Source organism: Oreochromis aureus, linkage group 20 (assembly GCF_013358895.1).
Source record: "Oreochromis aureus strain Israel breed Guangdong linkage group 20, ZZ_aureus, whole genome shotgun sequence".
Taxonomy (NCBI): Eukaryota; Metazoa; Chordata; class Actinopteri; order Cichliformes; family Cichlidae; genus Oreochromis; species Oreochromis aureus.
Window position 1 is genome coordinate 15,561,695 of NC_052961.1, and position 22,008 is coordinate 15,583,702.

Consider the following 22,008-nt stretch of genomic DNA (forward strand, 5'->3'; position numbering starts at 1 on the left):
CTAGTCGCCGGTCGCTGGTAAAATGACGTGCAGAACGTGTTCGCCATAATGATAATAAACCCTCAACACAAGGCTGCAAAAAAGCAATTTAAGCTGAGGCTGTGAGTCAGTGATCGATGCATTGATAAGCAGTTATCGGCTATTTAAGTCTGGACTACTACAAGTGGATGCGAGTCGTTGTGAAATTGAGAAAAACGAGCAAGAACTGAGCGGAACAACAAGGTAAACTTAGCATGCTAGCTAACTATCCAGGTTCACCTGTAATGCGTCTGGCTTGTTCCTTAGTGCTGTGTTACATGTGCACGAAGGTGTTGTCGCTCCGAGTGTTGTTTTAATCTAAAATGACAGGCGTTGCATGTCTGGACAGTTCGCCCTTACTGTAAGCTATAGTACTGGAAGATAAGAGTGGCTACTTTAGCGTGCTAAGTACATTAGCTTCCTTGTTTAACAGCTAGCCAAACATCGCAACAGGCAGTATATATGAGTTTGCTGCTGTCTGCTTCAGTTAAGGTGAAGTGCGTGTAGGAAAACACGGAAAGCATTTGTGTTTAAATGTGTTTCAAAAAGAACAGAAAATATTTTTATCTAACATCGACTTAAACAGAAGTTTGACAGTTGCGGCAGTCCCTGGAGGACGGCTGCAGCTGCACGCTCAGCTGTGAAAAAGCAACGGAGCGAGTCAGCGTGCTTTGTTCTCCCGACCGGAGCCAAACAACCTTCAGACTGAGCCAGATGAACTTATCTCATGCTTCCCTCTGATAATGCCCCGGTGTTGTTATTAGCAAGCTTTTTTTGTTTTTTAAACGATTATAAGCCTCGGATACTGACAGCACACGAGTGTGGGCTGAGCTGTAAAAAGTGCACACATAAATACATTCTTTAAGCGATCCTAAATTATTAACTAGCTAGATGAGGTGAATGCCCAATTGAACCAAAACTCTAAGGTCCCCCAACGCAGATTTGTACCCTATCATTTTGCCTACTTAATCCCTTAAATCGCAAAAAATTGCAAAAAATCACAACAAAAAAATGTACAGTTGGAGGAGAAAAGAAGTGGGAGGCCTAAAACTATTTACAGCAAGTGAACAGTATCTGAAAGTCATTCCTTGAAGAAATGTAGGGAAAAAAATTAAACAAAGACTTGGAAAAACGGAATAGCTAGATGCATCTACTGTTCACTGATACTTCAGAAATGGTCTCAGTGGAAAGGTGGTTCTCAAGAAGCCCTGCTTAAGAAATGGAAACAGGAAGAAACTGCTGAGGTATGCCAAAATACACAAGAACTGGACTGAAAATCAGTAGCAACAGGTCTTATGGAGTGATGAATCTAAGGGTGTTTTCACACCCATAGGTTGTTTTTTCTGGTCCAAATCAGTTGATAAGTTTCCCCGTGATTTGGTTTTATTTTTATTTTTTTATTATTTTTTTTCACACACCAAGCAAACCAGAATGCATCACAACAATACACATGAGAATTTTCACAAAGGTAAAGCAGGAAGAAGGTGTCGTATTCTAGGCTATTGGACAACATGGAGAATTCACATTCATTTCACGGCTATTTGCTAACCCGTACAGAGCATTGCACAGTTGTAGTATCTTGCTGGATTCAGAATACAAAGCATACATGACTATGGGAAATGCTGTAGCGCAGACTTACAACATACACCTGATAGTTTGTTAGGATCGGATCAGGTTCACACCATTAAAAAAAACACTCTGGAGTTCATTTGGAACTGCACTGAGACCTTTTGCAGTGGGTGGTTTTGTTTTGGCCTGCACCCATGTGCGGTTTCTGCACAAACAAACCAGTGTGAGATCTAAACTGGCTAAACACTGCAGGTGGGAAACACCCTAAATTTGAAATTTATCGTTCAAATCATCATCAGTATGTATAGAGAAGGTCAGGAGAGGGGTACAACAGTGAGTGTCTACAGTCATCTGTAAAACACGGTCGAGGCTCTGTCATGGTTTGAGGCTGCATTTCAGTCAGTAGTGTTGGAGATCAAAATTTATTGTATTAAATCAGAAAACTACTCAGATCATGATCCACTATGCAATCCAATCTGGAAATCACCTGTGTGAAGCAGTATGTGGTCTTCTTGATAGAGAAATGAACAAAAGACAGCCAATATCCAAAGATGAGCTTTGAATGTCCTTAAAGAAGTCTGGAGAATATTCCTGTAGACTTGTAATTAAAGAAATTACAGGAAAGCTTGCATAAGAGAGTTCAGAATGTGTGGAAGAATAAAGCAAGTCATAAAAAAGACTTTCAAGCTTATTAGATTTGTTAAAAAAAAAAAAAAAAAAGAGAGAGAGAGAGAGATACAAATTTATGCCTTGAACTTGTCTTTTGTTGTAAAGTTGTCATAAATGGTTGGTGCAATAACTGACTTGTAAAACCTCCCGCCAATGTCATATTGTGTTTTCAGATGAATTGTAAGGCTGTCACTAACAATTGCCATTCTCGGTACATTCAACAGTTTTCTGTATGTATGGTGAAATATATGCCCTTTATTTTTTTCATTCTTCTAGTGAGCAAAATAAAGTGTATTTATCACTTCTTTTCTTTTCACTGCTGGTGAAACAAAACAAGACATTTCGCATTTCTTGTGACAGAACATTGTTAAAACTATTGAATATTCAGATTTGAGAAGCTGATACCACAAGATTTGAGGCAGCTTTGAATTTTAAAAATGACAAGGTGATTAAAAGAAGGTTACTTCCATATCTCTTTAAGTCTAAAATAGTGTGATTTTGGACTGTCGGAGAAATGTTAAAACTGACATAAATAGCATGACACGTGGCTTCTTAAGAGGCTAATCCAGATATGAGGTTAAGTGCATTTCTTGTGCCGTGCTAACAGGCTGTGCTATGGCATCGGCATCTGCCAGTGTGGACTCCAAGGCAGAGCTGACTTCTCTACTTGAACAATGGGAGAGAGAGCAACAGGGCAGCACGCAGGATCTGGTCAACATCCTCACCAAGTAAGCTTTGCATATTGTTTATGTGGTGGCACCCAGCCTTTGTAATGCCCCCAGAGACCTTTGTTGAAACCACCTGTGATGTCTCAAATTGAATTCTAATTCAAATTACTTCAAATAATGCTCTAAGTCCTCATCGTGCTATTGAATGGTCGGTGTGGTAAACCGTGTACATTTGTACTAGCCTGCAAAGGCAGAACTGACTGTATCATTGCATTTAGCCAAATCATTAACTAATTTCCCATTACCTCAGATACTTACTCAATTCAGTCTTTATTCTCAGACTTCTGTTATTTACCCCATATGTAGCTGCAGTCATTTATTTTTACTTTGAGCTAACTTTTTATTAATTCAACATACCCTTTGATCAAATACTTTCAGTTAATTCTCAATTTTATCCTTTTTAACTGTTTATTTGTTGGTTTTGAATAAATGGTTAGACTTTTTTGTTTTTTGCTGTCTAGATTTTTGATTCAAGCTCTTTTTTTTTTTTTTTTTTTTTTTTTTTTTTTTTCATGTGAAGTTGTAAATATTTTTCTAAAAAAAAGTTCAAGTGTACTTGTAATTCTTATTTCCTGCTCCATATGTTTATTCTTGAGTTCTACTGAATTAGTTTTGAATGATTGGCACAAAATAATCCTTATTTATTTTATAATGGGACTTTGTGCCGCCCTCACTATTTAAGAGCATCCTCCCTTTAGGCCAGCTTATTTCTTCAGAAGTAAGGATTGCACACACCCAGAGCAGTGTGCATGAGGTGATCATATTGTCAGTCACACTGACATACAAATCCCAGAGCAGAAAGAACTCACAGGGAATACTTGCATGGTGACCTCATTATTTAAAACTTGGCCCATGTTTAATACAAATGTCAACCATTGTAACGGATAGAAATGGCAAAGAAAGAGCAGCTGGCCTTGCATAGGAATGACTGTTTTATGTAATGTAATTAGGATGATTTGAGAGTTAGTTAAAAAGAGTTAAACGTGCTCATGTGCTGTAATTTTCAGAATCTCAGAGCTTGTTGAGAAGGAGACAGAGGAGTACCACAAAGCAGATCCTGACCCTTTTGATGACCGACATCCTGGTATAACAAAAACACGGCGACCACAGAATTGCAAGTTTACTGCTGATTTTAAGTGTAATATATGTGTTCACATTTTCCTCTTTGCCACTAGGGAGAGCTGATCCAGAATGCATGTTAGGGCACCTCCTCAAGATCCTGTTCAAGAATGATGACTTTATGAACGCAGTAAGATTATTGGATGGATTTAGAACGTTGCCTTTAAAATAATGGGCGTTTTTAGCAGCTCACTCAGAAGATGATTAATCTTTATTTCCCTTTGTAGCTTGTGAACAGCTACGTGATGACCAGCAGAGAATTTTCCCTTAATGCTGCAGCTTGTCGCCTGCTTCAAAACATCATGCCTGGATTGGAGACAGCTGTGGTCTTTCAAGAAAAAGTATGTTACTCCTGGCTTCATTATGAGATAACTGTGAGATTTAGTCTTCAAGTTTTCTGGTCGGAAGAAAATTGAAGACACAATATTTCAGCTATTGTTATAGCCTGTAACACATTTTTGGAGTTTTGAAGATGTGTGTCTTAATCAGGTGTATTCAGTGTTTAAAGGTATGTAAATTGACTCCAACACAAAGATGTGGTTTCATTTTGATTTTATTGTGTTTATTTGATTTGATTTAATTCATCAAGTCCCAATTTAAGATAAACACTGTGACTGTAGTATATAAAACAAATTGAGCAATAAATAACGGTACAGACTGCAACTGAAATTAAGATCTCTTTAAACCTCCTTCAGCAGTAACAGCCACCCTCAGATGTTTCCTGTAGCTGCTTGTGGGACTTGCACCACCACACACACAAATAACTGTCGTTGATTGAACAGCGCTTATCAGGCAATATCACTTCCTCTCAGCGTGCTTATTTAAGCCATTCCAAAACAAACCAAAAGCTCTTTCTTATTTTGAACTGCTCTGTTTATTTGCTTGGCTGCTTTCGATCTATGACTTGTTACATCATAGCTCATCTTGTAAGCATCAGATAACGGACTGCTGCCCTTCCACTTCGCTGTAAACATTTCGTAATGCAAATTTGCAACCAGAACCTGAAAAATCAAAGAAGGCCCAAACTGTGGTGTCTCTTTCACCATGCTTTGATGTTTTTGAGTTTCAGACGTCAGGTAGTTTTTACTTCGGGTCTGTATGGTCACAAAGTAAGATGAATTTCTTTGAGGCGGTGATACAGACTGACAGACCACCCCATCACGTTTAAAAACCATGTCTAAAGAAGTCAGTTTTGTTTGTTGTGTCACAGTCCAGTCTACAAGTTAAAATTTAACTGCAGCGCTGTATTATTTGACCCATGAAGATAAATGCTTCTCAAAACGCAGGACCTTAAAGCTTTATTTTAAAAAGGGAATCCAAATTTACAATGCATAGATATTTAGACATTTAGAAATTTATGTGAAATTGTTTTGAAAGTCATGCGTTCTTATTTCAGCAAAGAAAAATAAGAGCCACCTTTTGATGAAATTTGGTACTCTGTGTCTCCATGTACTTCATCACTCCTGTGTTTGCTCTTCTTAGGAGGGCATAGTTGAAAGACTCTTTAAGTGGGCCCAGGAGGCCGAGCAGCCCCTCAGAATCTATGCCACAGGCTTGCTGGCAGGTGCCATGGAGAATCAAGACATTGCAGCGAACTACAGAGAGGAGAACTCTGTTTTGGTCAGTGGAGGTTTCTACTCTCTTATGTATCAGGCTGCATTAACAGTGTAATGGCATGCTATGATAAGTCAAGTCATTACAACAGGTGATTTAAAAATGTTTTCCAGCAGTTTGATCAGAACCAGTAGGTGGTGTAAAGCAGCTTGCTTTTTCTTCTTTACTTTTGACAGGTGCCTTTGATGCTGCATCGGTTGCGGGAGCTTCAGAATAAAGATGCAGAGAACAAAAGGGATATCAAGCGGCCCAGCCCCAGGAAGACACTGGGCGAGCCTTTGTTTCCTCTGGATGAGGAGACAGTTGACGGAGGCTTTGAAGAGAAGCCATTCACACCAGGGAAAAATGGAGCCGAAAAGGAGGGGACGGGACAGCCGGACGATGGTGAAATTTCTTTCTCAACTATGGAGCCTGAAAACGAGCTTTCGTTCCGTCTTAACTCCCCTCACAAGACCAGCAGCCGTGCCAACTCGGCTGTGAAAACCATGATGAAACCCATGTCTGCTCCGGGATCTTTGGCAAACCAAGGCATGTCTGATGGCAGCAGTTACCTAAAAAGAAGAGCAGAGAGGGAAAGTGGCAGGACCTCAAAACAGAAGCTAAATTTCTCTTTGCCAGAGCCAGAGAGGAACTTCAGTGAGCTTTCCAATAGCAGCTGGTCTGAGATGAGCCCCTGGGTGATTGGTAACAACTATCATCTGTACCCTTTGACCCCAGAGATTGAGCAGAGGCTAATCCTGCAGTATCTCACACCTCTGGGGGAATATCAGGAGGTTGGTCCATTTTCATCAGCCTATAGAGTGCTTAAACCTGCAAAGATCAGCTGAATAATTGATATGGATTGATATTTTTATAATCTGTTAGTTTAAATGACTTCATTTTCTTTATTTAAGGAGTAATATGATAGTGAACATTGGGCATTTTAGACTAGTGTTCTTTTTAGACTGTTGAAGATTTTACAAGTTTTAAATAATATTGTTTTAATGCAGCCCTTATAATATGTTTTTATCATTTGTAGTTGTGATTCATGTGTTTGACTACGTTTGTGTGGCCCTTGTGTTGGCACATGTTTACCAGCAGATGTCAGTCTTTCATAATTTTTTTTTTTTTTTTTTTTAAACTTCTCTTCTGATTATGTTAAAAATGTATTTTTTTAGGTGCGACCTTATACATTTCAGGTTCATCTAAGAAAATAAAAAAACGTTTTTGAAGTACATTCTGATTAATGTGTTCTCAACGTTTGTCCCACTCTCTCCTACCTGCAGCTGCTGGCAGTGTTCATGCAGAAGGGAGCTCGGGAGTTGCTGATGCATTACATGGATTTAAAACAGACCAATGATGTGCAGCTCACCTTCGAGGCTCTGAAGGTAAACACAGTTTCATGTAGTCAACCTTTCACGGTGCCTGAAGCGCAACAAGGTGCTCCAAAATGTTCCTGTTTTCTTCTCATCCTCACAGTATCTGGCTTCGCTGCTGTTGCACAAGAAGTTTGCTGCAGAGTTTGTTGCTCATGGAGGAGTTCAGAAGTTGCTGGAAATCCCCAGGCCTTCAATGGCAGCTACTGGAGTGTCACTGTGCCTCTACTACCTTGCCTATAACCAGGATGCCATGGAAAGGGTACGGAGAGTCACAGTAATATACAGCAACAGTTATTATACCCTTATTTTGGTTTAGGTTTATTATATGGACTAAGATGAAGTCTCTGTTGTTAAAAATTTGAAATGAGATGACTAACATAATGATAATTTGTTAGTGATCTGTAGAAGATGACATAATTCTGTACTGTCAGTCAAAAATCATTTTTTGGTTAGAAGCTACACTTAGGTTTAATACTAGTAGCAGTTCATGTTTTTATTCATGTCTTTCTCTCTTCTCAAGGTGTGCATGTTGCCTCACTCCATCCTGTCAGATGTAGTCGGCTACACGCTGTGGCTGCTGGAATGTTCACATGCGTCCGGCTGTTGCCACGCCACCATGTTCTTCTCCATCTCCTTTTCCTTCCGTGCAGTCTTGGATCTTTTCGACAGGCAAGACGGCCTCCGACGTCTCGTCAATCTGGTAAGACAAACCAGCAGTCCTCGCTTTAATGTGTAAACGCAACTGTGTTATTTATAGAAAATAACATAATGTGGGTACGGTATTGACTGCTTTTCTTCAAATGTAGAAGATCCTAATTGTGTACTTGCCTATGCTATGAACTGACTGTTTTCAGATTAGCACACTGGAGATCCTGAATCCCGAAGATCAGGGAGCGCTGCTGAGTGATGATGAGATTTTCTCCAGTAGGCAGACAGCCAAGCACACCTGCATGGCGCTACGCAGGTACTTTGAGGCCCATCTGGCAATCAAGGTGGAGCAGGTGAAGCAATCCCTTCAGCGCACAGAGGGCGGTGCCCCCATTCACTCACAACCGTACTACAAGGTAAGCAGAAGATTTTTTTTTTTTTTTTTTTTATCTGTTAAACATTTTGAAATATTTTGTTTTATTTAGTAATGCATGTGTGTTTTGATGAAGTAATCTGTAGTGATGGTGTCTCATTCTTCAGGCTGTCAGCTATAGCCGTGAGCAGGTTGTGGAAATGATGGAGTTTCTGATCGAGCACGGTCCACCGCGACTCTATTGGGAACCAGCAGAGGTCTTTCACAAGCTGTCATGTGTTCAGCTCCTCCTGCAGCTTATATCCATTGCCTGTGACTGGAGGACCTACTATGGCAGGTATTGACATGGCAGTAATTGTTAAAATGCCTTTCATACATATTTTTTCGTACATATTTTAGACGGTAGGTTTTATCAGTGCGCTCAAAGTGATGGTTATTGTTCTTTCTTTGTAGGAGTGACACTGTGCGCTATGCCCTTGACATCCTGAGTATCCTCACAGTTGTTCCAAAGACCCAGCTGCTGTTATCCGAGGCTGTTGCTGTGCTTGATGAGGGAGGATCCACCGTTTCCACTGTTGGCAAGTTATTCCATTTTAGTTGACATTCATCTATCAAAGATCAAATACAATTAGATTATTATCTTGGAGTATTAAAAAGCCTTATTTTACTTGTATATCAGTGGTATTCACTAAATGGTGACACATTCATTCATATATTCATTTATATGCCCATCTGTTCACAGTGCCATTAGAGAATTTCTTGCACAATAAAATCAAAATTTATTATCACTACCCACAGAATGCAATAACATGGAGCAGCTCTGTTTTCATTTGTTTATTTTGTGGAACCTTTGCCCAGTCCTTTTGAGAGATGGCGTAACTCCAGGTATTCCTTTACAAGGTTTTTAATTTCATCTTTTTGTTTTGTTTTGTTCTCTCAGGGATGAGTATAGTTCTGGCAGTCGCGGAAGGAGAGGTATTTGTGAATGATGCAGAAATTCAGAAGTCAGCACTGCAGGTTGTCATCAACTGCGTTTGCGCTCCAGATAAACGCATGTCCAGCATTGGCAAGTTCATTGCAGGAACCCCCCGTCGTCGCCTTCCACAGCAGACCAAAGCAAACGAAAGTGTGCTCACTAAGATGTGGAATGTAGTGCAGTCGAACAATGGCATCAAGGTAGAATTAACACACGGCACACACAAAAAATGGGTGGTTTTTATGTTAGAAAGATAATATTGGCATTTTCTTTACAGCACTAACAAAAACGGCCTTCTGGCAGATCAAAGTATATCTTATATAGTGACAGGTGCTGGAGTGGTAAATGAAACAGATTTATTTGATAGCTTTTATAATGGGTAACACTTAAAGGGTGAACTTCTTAAACCCACAACCACCCACATTTATATACTGATGTACTCCACTGACTTACACACTAAGGATATTCTGAATCCTGTACCAGTGCAGCTGAAACATTACAGACGGAAAACTACCTAAATATTGTAACATTGGAATTCAAAGACTGCAAGAAAGACGTGGTGTTCTGTTGTAAACTTAGCGTAAGTTTCCAGCTAAATGTATTGAGGTTGTCCAAGATTTGGCATCGTCTCATGTAAATGATATAAAATCACAACCTGCATCTATTTTCTTCCACTTATCCAATTGAGGGTCGCGCGGGGGGGCGGGGGGGCTGGAGCCTATCCCAGCTACCACAGGGCAAGATAGCTTTTATATATATCAATCCGGGGTACACCCCTGGATAGGCTGCCAGCACGATAACTCAAAAATGAGGCAATGTTCGATTTTCAAATTTATACCATAAATGCATCTGTTAGGAGGCTGAGGGGAAGCACTAGCGGCTAGCAGCATATCTTTTTTGCACAAACATATCTTGTCAAAGTCACCTTGACTTCACAGACAGAATTCAGGTTCAGCAAAGCCAGCTGGATGAGGTGTTCCTCAGCAAAGAATAGTGGGACAGTAGTTTTCTCTTTTTAGTATGATTTCCATTATGTTTCTTCTCCTGGTCTATGGCTCCTTACAGTGAGGGCATAATGTAAGGAAGAGATATAAAGTTACAAATGTGGTTCCCTTTAAACTTCTTCAGAAGCTTCTTCTCTGCATTCAAGGGATTGTTCAATCCTTAAAAGAAAATGAGGAATGATTTCCAATTTGGGGAAGGATGTAAGGAAGCATAAAATATGACAATAGAAAGCACTTTTACTGAAGCACTATGATAACAAGATCAGCTAAAGCACTGAATTACCTACATTAACATTTACAGATTTAGTCCGCTGCTGCTTATGGCCTCTGCTTAGACACCATTGTTTTAGTTCCCTCAAGTGGGAGCTTTCCTGATCAAGACACTTTCGCTTATGTCCTCAGCTCTTGTTTATAACTTACATTTTGTGTTTGTCCTCTAGGTTCTGCTATCCCTGCTGACAGTGAAGATGCCCATTACAGATGCAGATCAGATCCGAGCTCTGGCCTGTAAAGCTCTGGTGGGTCTGTCTCGCTCCAGCTCTGTCAGACAAATCATCAGCAAGCTGCCGTTGTTCAGCAGTGGACACATCCAGCAGCTCATGAAGGAGCCTGTGCTCCAGGACAAACGCAGTGAACATGTGAAGTTCTGCAAGTTTGCTGCTGAGCTCATCGAAAGAATCTCTGGGAAACCGTTGCTGATTGGTACAGATGTGTCTCTGGCATGGTTGCAAAGGGCCAGTGTGGTTGCTCAGTCCAGGATCACCTTCCCTGAAAAAGAGCTGTTGCTGCTTATTAGGAACCATCTTGTGGCCAAAGGCCTGCATGATACTGCCACCACACTCACCAAGGAGGCAGATCTCCCGATGGCATGTTTGTCTCACTCTTCGCATTCTTCTTCTACCTACCCACCTGTTGCCCCTCCCCCTCCTGCCTCTCCTGTTGCTACTCTGCCTCGCACACCTCGGCTGGCCAACGGTGTTGGATCAAGACTTGGAAGCCACGCCTCTCACTCATCCACTCCAGGATCCAGCCACCCTCAGACACGTCCATCAACATCACAGCCCAGTGGGATGCCTGCTCCTGCTTCTCCTGCTTTCCCATCAACATCTGTCTCTCACTGTAACAGCGGCTCGCCACTTATTGGGCGAATTGTTTTCTCACGTGAGCGGCAAACAGGGTGCAGTACAGTAAGTTGTAAAAGACCTCGGGTGCTGCGGCAGAAGTCTGACCATGGGGCCTTCAGCCAGAGCCCAGCTATGAAGAAACAGTTTGACAGGCATCTGCCGTCTCCCCCTGCATTAGACAGCATTATTACAGAGTACCTGAGGGAACAGCATGCACGCTGTAAAAACCCTGTCGCAACCTGTCCACCGTTTTCCCTGTTCACCCCCCATCAGTGCCCTGAGCCCAAACAGAGACGCCAAGCACCCACCAACTTCACATCCCGACACACGCGGAGAGTCATATATCCAAAATATGGCGGTGTAGATGGAGGATGCTTTGACAGGCATCTTATCTTTAGCAGGTAAGTTTCTCTGTATCATTTTCTGTTTCTGAGGCTCAAGTGCAATTTAATTGGTCAGCCCCCTCACAACCACTCGTGTAATTCTTCATATTTTCTTTGTCCAGGTTTCGGCCCATCTCTGTGTTCAGGGAGGCAGACGAGGATGAAAGTGGATTCATGTGTTGTGCCTTTTCAGCCCGTGAGCGTTTCCTGATGCTCGGAACGTGTACAGGGCAGCTCAAACTCTACAACGTGTTTACAGGCCAGGAGGAGGCCAGCTACAGCTGTCACACTTCAGCTATCACTCACCTGGAGCCATCACGGGTTAGTAGAGAGAACCATTAATAAATAAAAAATATATATATATGTATGTATGTGCACCATATGCTGATCAGTGTGGGTTTTAAATTGCATGCTATTTATTATGGACTTGAAACATGTGTCATGTTATTATGTTTAAAACAAACTTGAACATAATATATGAAGATGTTTGTGCAAACCAGTGTTTAGGTTTCTTTAAAAAAAAAAAAAAAATGGCAGCGGGAGGCTTGTTTGTATGATGCGTCCTCCAGCTGTTATCATGACCGCAACACGGAGGACAGAGCAAAGAAAGAAGCGGCTGAGGGATTGCAGCCATGCGTCATCATCTTACAATCCACATGCATCATACTCGTGTTGTACCCAAGGTTGATTAGATCTGTGTCACACATAGTGCCTTGCAGTAAACTTACAAGACTGCTAAAATCTCAGTGTGTAGATGCCTTAAACAAGAGTGATGACAAATCGTCAAAACCTCTAGTACACATACACTGAGACTAAATGTTTAAAGAAGACATCCTGTATTTAAGTTTTGAAAGTAAACGCATTTGCATTTTCAAGTATTTATTTCATGTATTTTTTTTTTTTTAAATAAGGGAGAATGAGATACAGTTCCGCTAAATTGCTTTTCCGAGAACAGTATTGTTTGAAAACGCGTCTAAAAGAGGATCTCATCTCGTCATTATGTCTTTTTAGGATGGTTCTCTGCTCTTAACGTCGGCCTCTTGGAGTTACCCGTTGTCTGCACTGTGGGGCATGAAATCGGTGTTCATCATGAAGTAAGCAATGTATTCACAAAACTCTGAAGTCACATTTACCCAGCTACATTGAAGTGCACATAAAACACATTCCATTAAGTAAAATGCATAATTGAAATATTTTGGGTATGAAATTATTAGAAACCGCTGCCACATGACTTCTGATGAAGTCTGTCGAGATCTTACCGCCTCTATGTATGTGGTGATCTTTGCCCACTGGTATAGCAGCTTTAATCTGTCAAAGGAGCTGCCAAAGGGAGCTGAAATGTGGTTTAATTATGCACATTAATGGCCTCTGGGCTGTAGTCTTTCTGGAAAACAAGCATGTGGCTTTATTCATCTGAAGAGTTTAACCAATGCATTATTAACCCCGAGTTTTTCAGCAGTATGAGACTAAAGTGCTCTGCTGACTTTGTGTTTTTTGCTTAAATGTTAATTATGCTCTGTGTTTCTTTAGGCATTCGTTTCTGGGCGACCATTATGTGGAGTTCAGCAAGCTTTCACAAGATCATGTCATCGGGACAAAAGAGCACGTAGCACGTGTACGTATGTTTTCCATGTACCTATTTAAAGGATTAAATGCATAAAAACAAACCATCCAGTAAGAGGGTAAATGTTCATTCTCATTGCTTCTCTTCACCAGATATATGATATCCAAACGGGTCAGGTTACTCTGACTCTAAACAACCCAGACCTGGCTAACAACTACAAGAGAAACTGCGCCACCTTCAACCCAACAGACGACCTGGTACTGAATGACGGCGTGCTGTGGGATGTGCGCACAGCTCAGGCCATCCACAAGTTTGACAAGTTCAACATGAACATCAGCGGAGTGTTTCATCCAAACGGCCTTGAGGTCATCATCAACACAGAAATTGTATCCTTTCATTGTTGGGTTGGTACAACTGCAGTTTTAGAACTTTTACATTAAATGTGTGTTTGATTTGAGCTTTGACGATTTTATACCCCTCACCATTGTTCTCCAACAGTGAGGAGAATACTTTTAAGGATGAGGATATTTAAGTATTTATTTGCTAAAATTCTTATTTTGATGAGTTTGAAAACCAAAAATGCTAAAAAAAAGTTTTTAAACAAGCCCATATTTAGCTCTTTCTTAATAAACTATTTAAATGGAGAGATAAAGTGAATGCTTAAAGGTCAAGGAATAGTTGTCAACACTGGACTTTAACTGTAAATATAATTACCGTGACTGCGATTGGGAATCGTTTCACTGCTGAGCATAAAATATTTATTCCATTAGGGTTAGGGTTGTCTTGGGAATGGTTATTTATTGTTCTTGTCTCTGTACAATTGAGTCTATCGTGGTCTTTAACTGAGGCTCTTAGTGGGATCTGCGCACTTTCCACCTCCTCCACACGGTTCCCGCTCTGGACCAGTGCAGAATAGTCTTCAACAACAGCGGCACTGTCATCTATGGAGGTAAATGCAGAAATCACTGCGTGATGGGTAATGTAGCACATTTGGCATCATGCCTGCAACTCACTTCACAGTCAATACAAGTGTGTGAAAGGTGTGTTTGGGTAAAGGTTGGTAAGTGTGAGGCAAAGTGAGCACGTGTGTATTTGGTGAAAGGTGTGAATAGAGCCTGCAGCGGTAGAGGGGTGTGTGTGTGTGGGTGTGCATGCTCACGTGCAAACTACTTGATACCACAGAGTCAGTCAGAGCCATATGGACTGAAAGCTCAGTGTTGGACTGGCAACAGAAAGAACCAGCTGGTTCATGCCACCTCACAGGAAGAGCCATGGGCGTGCAGTACTGGCTTTGTCCGTACAGCAAGCGTTTCAACCACTGAGGAGCCAGAACCAAAGCTAACCAGCTTGCTGGGTTCCTTTTATTTACTCTCTGTCTCTCCCTGTGGCGTTTGTTTTTGTAGCAATGCTGCAAGCTGATGATGAAGATGACATGATGGAAATGCAGATGAAAAGTCCATTTGGTTCATCATTCCGGACTTTCAATGCCACAGACTATAAACCCATTGGTGAGGGTTCCTGCATTTAACTGGCTCTTGATCCTTTTGGTTTTACTCATTTAATAATAATCACTGTCACTTTTTATATTCTGTTTTATATTCTGTATTGATGAATGTATATATTTTTAAAGTCACTGTAATATTTGTCTCCTTGTACTTTTGTTAAACATGTTTTTGTTTTTTTGTTTTTTCCCTCTCTTCTCAGCCACTATTGATGTAAAGAGGAATATATTCGACCTTTGCACAGATACAAAAGACTGCTATCTAGCTGTAATTGAGGTAAATTCCTTTTCATCATGTTTTTAACAATGCTTGTGATCATTTTTCCTAAAATACATGAAAATGCTGGGGTTTTTCCCCATAGAACCAAGAGTCAGTCAACACTGACACAGTGTGCAGACTGTATGAAGTTGGTCGGCAGAGACTAGCAGAGGAAGAGGAGGAAGACGAGGAGGATCAGGTACTAATTTTTTGTCTTGCATGCGATCTCTTTGGTTCCTTTAGGCAACGCTGAAATTTCTAACAACTGAGCTTCTCTGTTTGTGCTTCAGGAGGATGACGATCAGGAGGAAGATGATGACGACGATGATGATTCAGACGACGATGTCGATACGGATCCCCTCATCGCCGAGCTGGAGAATGAAAACGGCGGAGAGGATGAAGATGACGAAGAGGAGGAGGATGGTAACGACGAATTCTCTCCTTCTGATGAAGAAGTAGCGCGTCTCCTCGAAGAGGATGTTGATGCTGCAGATGACGACGACGATGATGACGATGATGATGAGGATGACGATGATAATGACGATGATGACTCTGATAATGATGATGTCGATCTGGATGGCGATAATGGTGAGCAGAGGGTCTACAGTTTACCTTGTTCTTCAGGCTATAGCCTTTTTCTTCCTTTTATTTAGTTTTTAATTGTCCTCTAGCCTGCTTGTGGTGTGTAGATGACCAGTTTAGGTGTATATAGCTGCTTTAGGGCCATACATGATGGGAGGAAATTATATTTTAGATTAAATCCTGAAGTATCTTGAGAAACTGTAACTATCTGGCAAATCTAGTCTGTTAGATGGTTACCAAAAATTTCTAGAAAGTCTAGAGTTTTAATTGACTTCAAACCTGTCTGCTTATAGAAACAGAAAACAACACATAAGGCAGCATGAAGAGTTTTCTTTTTTTCCATTTGAATAGTAACATTTCAGTTGTTCCATTCAACGTGAATGGAGAAAATATTTGTGATGCCAGTACATTTTTGTCTTTTTTCACTACAGTGAATTTTAAATGGATTAAGTCTATAAACAGGAGGGACATTTGTTGGTGTGCCAAACTACCTGCTGCCACTATGTTCTGAAACTTGGCCACCTATCAAAGACTGGGTTATATTGGAGGGGTGGTAGTTTGTACAGCCTATTTTCTGAGCTGTAAGACAGCAGGAGTATTGTTTGTTTTTTCTCTCCTAAATAGTGAAGGTGACAGTCATAGACAGAACATAGAGAGTTTATTAGGTACACTTTACTAGTACTGCCTTAGTTCTTCATGCCATAGATTCAGGAATGGACTGGAAGCACTCCTTAGAGATTCTGGTACGTGTTGACACATCATCATGCAGTTGTTGCTCCAGATTTGTCGACTGCAAATGTTCCACGGTAGAGGCACTGAGAGGCACTCTATTGGATTGAGATCTGGTGGATGCAGAGGATATTTGAGTACAATGCATTAATTGTCATGTTCAAGAACTGAGTTAAAGATGATTTTAGCTTTGGACATGGCGTGTTATCATGCTGGAAGCAGGCATCATGAGATGGGTACACTGTCCCCAAGATAGAGGACCCCAACCCAACCAGTTGCAGCTGATGGCTACCCTTCCTTGAGCTGGAGGTTTCTTCCTGATTTAAACAGGAGTTTGACCTTACCCATGTTCACCAAGTGCTTACTCATATGGTGTTGTCCGATTTTTGGAGTTTTCTGTGGTATTGTTGGGCCTTTTACTTAACACTATAAAGCACCTTGAGGCAACTGTTTTGTCATTTGGTGCTCGTCAGGAACAATACTCAGGTAGGCTGTGAAGTTTAAGAGCCGGTACTAAAGGGCCCAAGAAAATATCCTCCATACAGTTACACCACTACCAGCCTGAACCAATAAGCCAGGATGGATATTATTATGGTTAGGTCATATTCTGACTCTACTATCTGAACACACAGCAGTCCTCTGATCTTTGGCATCAACATGGCATTTTCACCCAGATTTTTAGGGTTAACTGCAGCTGAATATTTTTCCTCTTTGTGGGGAAAATACTTGTATATTTCTGAAATATATTTACAATTAGCCTATCATGCCACAACTATGCCGCATTCAAAGTCCCTTAAAATCACCTTTTTGCCCCATTCTGATGCTCAGTTTGAACTCTGGCAGTTATCTTGACAATGTGTCTAAAAAAAAAAAAAAAAAAAACAAACCTCTATTGCTACCATTTGATTTAGACATTTAATGGGCAGTTGAGCAGTCGTACCAAATTGGCCTTTAAGTGTATTAAACACTAGAAAGTGTAATATGAGAAAACGCATAAATTATGCTTGTCCATTAATCAGCACACTTGCCTGCGAGTACAATCACATGATCAGCTTTATATTGATTACAGTTTCACATGAAAAAACTAAATGTGTGCTTTTGTATAAACAACTGGGTTAGATGGATGACTTAGATGGATGAATTGTTGGAAGGTAACCTTAGAAGCATCATTAAATAAATACAGCTCTGGTGTCATGTAAATGATGCAGCACAACTGTTTGGTCAAATTTTTGTTTTCATGCCTGTCTGGTCATCCTTTTTTTCCCAGTGGAATTTTAAAAAATGCTGTCTTGGTTTATTCCAGACGTTGAGACGCACAAAAGAAAAATCAGAGTGGACTTAAAGCTCCTTAACATTATTCCAAAGCTGCTTTGTTTTTGCCGTTTTAGCAGTTTCATCCCTCACCCACTGACCTGTTCAGCACAAAATCTCACTTTCCTCATTTCTAAATCTGTATTTGTCTATCGCACAAACAGACAGCTCTGACAACTCTGACCTTGAGGATGACATCATCTTGTCCCTGAACGAATGAGGAGCCATCGGCATCGGGGATAAAGGAAGCAGATGACCCGTCCACTTCTGCCCCGTGGACGTTTGAGCGGACACGAAAAGTGGACGAATGGTGCATAATGTGGGTGATAACTTGGAGCCCTGCCTGTTTGAAACGGCAGGTGTCTGCACACTTTGACAAGACTGAGGAGGAACGAGCTCACAGAGATCGAGCGGGAAAATCCATGCGCACAACTTGGTTTAACGTTGGGCATAAATGATTGTATATGATATAGTTTTATTTAAATAAGCTTGTAAAATTAAAAAAAAAATGGCTGGTGTGAAAATAGGTTAAAAGAGAAGTTTTATATTTTATCACATTAATGGTTCTTTAAATGAGCCTTTTTCATTTGATATTGACTGATTTTCTAAGCCTCTGTTTGGTCACAGATTAGTCTTTGTAGGAGATGCAGCTTACTTTGCAAGGCTCTGGGTCTGCATTTGTGTAGCTAAGGATACAAGGCTCTCTCAAGCTTGTACTTAGCCAAGCCACCTGGAGTAATCACCAAAAGTACTGGAGTATTGAATTGGGCAGCTATTCTGATGCACAAACATGTTGCCACTGGTTCAGAAAGCATTCAAATACCACTTCAGGATTTACTTTCACCATACTCTGACCAAAAAATCTACACACAGCAGTGCTATTAGTGAATGTTGCCTCTTGATTTCAATATGTAAATAGAGAAAATTAAATCAGCTTGGTGCTCTAACTAGTGTGGACACTGTACACCTGCTTGCTGTCAGCATGACAGACATTAAAGAGGCCTCTACAGCTTTCCACCATTACACCCCTTCACCGGGTCCACACAAGTATTTGGATTCTGTGGGTGCTTCTTAAGATAACAGGGTTTTGTTTTGTTTCATGCTGGTGGTAACATCACAGGTCCAATCATTCATTGTCATTAAATGCCATTTATTGCAGTGACTTTGGCTCATTAAAGGATGGACATCTGGCTAATTCCTGGAACGTTCAGCAAAAAAAAATTCAAATTTGTCTTTTCTCTGAGAGAAAAACAGAATCTATTACAGCCTTGTGAAAACTGATGCCAAGCACATGCACACTTTCAGTGCAGTGCAGACATTTCATGATTTTTGTTTTTTGCCTTGTAATTATTAATTTGTACCTGTTTTCGTTTTCTTGAAAGTTTATGTACAACTTGTATGTATCTAAAGTATTTTTACTATAAATAAAAAAATGAGGAAAAAAAAATTGTTTCTTTAATAAAATATAGATTTTTCTTAGATCAGAGGTGTCAAGCATAAAGCCTAGGGCCAGAATTGGCCTGCCGAAGACCCCAATTGGCTCGTTGGATGACTTTGGAAAGGAGGACATAAATTCTGGACTTTTAATTGTAGTTTCAGTGTTATAGCTTTTGCTGCCCAATGGCCATTCATACTAAACCAATGTAATTAAATGATAGAGTCCTGTCATTTTGCACATTTACTTCTTACAGTTTAATCCCAATGAGTCGTGCTGATAGATTTCTCTAATTTTCTACATGATAAAGAAAAGCTTTAGAAAAACTGAGGTGTACTTATTTTTCTTATATTAAGATATTAAGTGTGTAGTTACTTTTCTGGACACTGAGAGAAATGGAAGTTTCACTGATCTGGGCCACATAAGATCAAAGTGGGCTGTATGTGGCCTGCGATGTAAAATGTCTTTTGCATCCCTGTCTTGGATGATGGATGCCCAACATAGCAAAGGCATCTTAAACACTGAACCTTTAAAGTAATGTACAAATGTAATTGTCCAGCAAACAAGGAGCCAATAAAGGGAAACTTTGAGCAAATCTTTTGAGGAGAGAGTTGAATTTCTGTACCTCTTTTCATACTTTTTACTGTGGAGAAACTGGCTTTAAATTTCAAGATTAAAAAAAGGCTTTTCTTCAAGATGAAAAAACCACTGTGCCATTAATCATGTGTACTATATTATGGATACTCTGACAATTACTTTGCATTATGTAAACCAAATGAATTTAGGCATTAGATCAGTGGAATTCTTTCTATAGGGTTGTGTGATAGGAGGAGCTAAAGATGGAGTGAGATTGCCGTAGAGACCCCTAAAGGGAGCAACTGAAAGAAGAACATGACCCTCTGGATTGTTTCGGGGCCTGTTTTCCGTCTATGACTAACCTAATGGTGCCATTTTATTTCAAGTTCCTCTGTTGAACTCTGTTCTTTTGCAGAATAGGTCTTGCTCTCGATGAGAAGATCATATAAAGACAGTAACAATTTAATGATTAAATACTTCTACAGTAAAGTTAAACTGGACCTATCTATTATACCGATTTCCATTTCCAGCTCTATGTTTTACTAGAGAAGTTTACCGCCACTCCTTTAAAGCCAGCTCCTTTCTGATTGGTTGCTCTTCACAAACAAAAGGTTTGAAGAATAAGCGGTTCAGCCCATTGTGCTCACCACCAAATCTTTGTGCCTCAGGTTACCATATTAGGAACAGCCACTCTGACTTTATATAGACCAAGAGCGGAAAAGAAACAGAAAAACTGAGCATTTAAAGCAGTCTGAAGTCAGAGCTTACTTTCACATATGCTGACCTCAATATTAAAAACTTTGGCAAAGTTTAATATGAGCATCAACTTTTAGAACAGTTGGACGACCCCTAGGTGATCAAAGTACTGAGTCTGTCTGTTCTGTATTGTGCTGTGCTTTGTCTTGCAGGAGCTAATGGGAGGGTAATTAGCCTTATGAGCTACACCTGGGCCCAGTGAGTTTGGCTATAGAAATTCCCTCCTTCCCGCAGTCACTCTGACTCTGACCAGCTCAGCTGCACTATGATCTTAGGGCTCTTTTTTCTTTTCACTGTCTCTCGTTTATACATATGTTACACTGACTTGCTTATTTAATTTACTGATGTTATTTCTAACTAAATTTGTTTTACCTGACTTGTCTTTATCCCTCTCGTTCCCTCTCACACTGGCTCTGATGCAATATATACTGTACATGACCGGAAAATATTGAAAGCCATTGCAGATCCACTTAAAAAGTTATTGTGATTTGGGTTTTAATGTGGAATGGAAAAAAACTACACCAGATCCATTTATGGCTTTGCTGTACATTAGATCCATATGAATAATCACATTATTATTAATGTGATATACCTTGTAGTGTGTCACAATTAGGTGACTTTCCTCAGAGCTCTTCACTGGTGTGCATGCAGAAATTTGCCACTAAACGTTTTCCTGTGGCCTCCCCCACAGCTAATAATAGAACACATTAAAATAGTCACCAGAAACACATTACAATGGATCAAATAAGTATCCTAAAATGTGTGTGTGCCTGCACAGGCACATGTGTTCCCATGTGCTTCCAAGGCAGATTAGTTGTACCGGGGAGCATAAAGTGCATGATTGTGAGGAGTGTAAAGACATACAAATGTGTGTGCATGTGTGTGCTGCCGTGAAAGCAGATGATGGATGAGATGGTAGCACATGCTTCTTATTACCTCCTCTGCTGCCTCTTATTGTCTGCTGGTTTGGGGAATGCTGAAACAGATAGCAGCTCTCACCATATCAGTCAGTCCACGTTTGCAGTGGACCCGTTGCTCGTCCTTGCAGTGCTGCTGCATCTGAAGGAGCTACATGTTACTACCTAATTTAAAGAGTAAAACACTGTGTTTAAGGCATTTCTCAAATCTTGTATTACATAAAGCATCCTTTTTTTACCATTTGCATGCATTAGGGTCCCTTGAACATGTTTTTTGAAGATTATGCTGAGTTTATTTCCTTAAATGTTTATTAGCTGGGATGCATATTTGGCTTATAAACGCCCCGCACTCCTGCAGCTTTATGTATGTGATTGGAACACCGCCCACAGTGTTCCACTTGAAGTAATAGACAGATGGGAGTCAGTCACAGCATCGCTATGATGGAGAGAAATTACCCTGCTGAATGCTGCCCTCCCTCCCACACTACATCAAACTCACTGGACGCTCAATATTCACCAAATCACTCTATTTTTCTAGTCATGACTGCCTTGTCTATAGGACAAGACAGCTTAATGCACTGAAATGACCACATGTGATTTGAGCAGTGGCTGAGATGCTGTATGACAGATTTTATGAGTCACTGCTGCACATTCATCTGATTTCAAACATCAGCTCTCTGGTAGTTTATTATTTTCCTGCACGTATGAGAACATTTCAATCAATGTCTGTCTGCTCGGTGGACAAAAAGCAAATATTTTGAGAAAAAGCATTGATGGAGTTCTGGGACGAATGCA

At 40.5% G+C, this 22,008-nt stretch overlaps 1 protein-coding gene across 1 annotated transcript; it reads left to right on the plus strand.

The window, feature by feature from the left end:
• The first annotated feature begins 7 nt into the window (after positions 1–7).
• On the plus strand, positions 8–18,992 carry LOC116324756 (DDB1- and CUL4-associated factor 1). The gene is made up of 25 exons (XM_031745478.2): positions 8–222; positions 2,864–2,984; positions 3,992–4,068; positions 4,160–4,233; positions 4,331–4,444; positions 5,586–5,723; positions 5,894–6,490; positions 6,983–7,084; positions 7,176–7,334; positions 7,596–7,775; positions 7,930–8,139; positions 8,264–8,433; positions 8,550–8,674; positions 9,037–9,272; positions 10,517–11,601; positions 11,706–11,904; positions 12,595–12,677; positions 13,114–13,198; positions 13,300–13,533; positions 14,003–14,096; positions 14,551–14,655; positions 14,852–14,925; positions 15,011–15,106; positions 15,198–15,495; positions 17,694–18,992. Exons 2-25 carry the CDS (start codon positions 2,872–2,874, stop codon positions 17,747–17,749), a joined length of 4,704 nt encoding a protein of 1,567 aa, XP_031601338.1. The 5' UTR covers positions 8–222; positions 2,864–2,871; the 3' UTR covers positions 17,750–18,992.
• Positions 18,993–22,008: the final 3,016 nt, after the last annotated feature.

What these genes read in the sequence shown, in the direction of transcription:
- LOC116324756 (XM_031745478.2), top strand. Translation starts at nt 2,872, where the DNA reads ATGGCATCGGCATCTGCCAGTGTGGACTCCAAGGCAGAGCTGACTTCT. An exon ending in CTCTGGGGGAATATCAGGAG is followed by an intron (nt 6,491 to 6,982) that starts GTTGGTCCATTT and finishes TCCTACCTGCAG; the next exon opens with CTGCTGGCAGTGTTCATGCA. An exon ending in CGATCTGGATGGCGATAATG is followed by an intron (nt 15,496 to 17,693) that starts GTGAGCAGAGGG and finishes TCGCACAAACAG; the next exon opens with ACAGCTCTGACAACTCTGAC.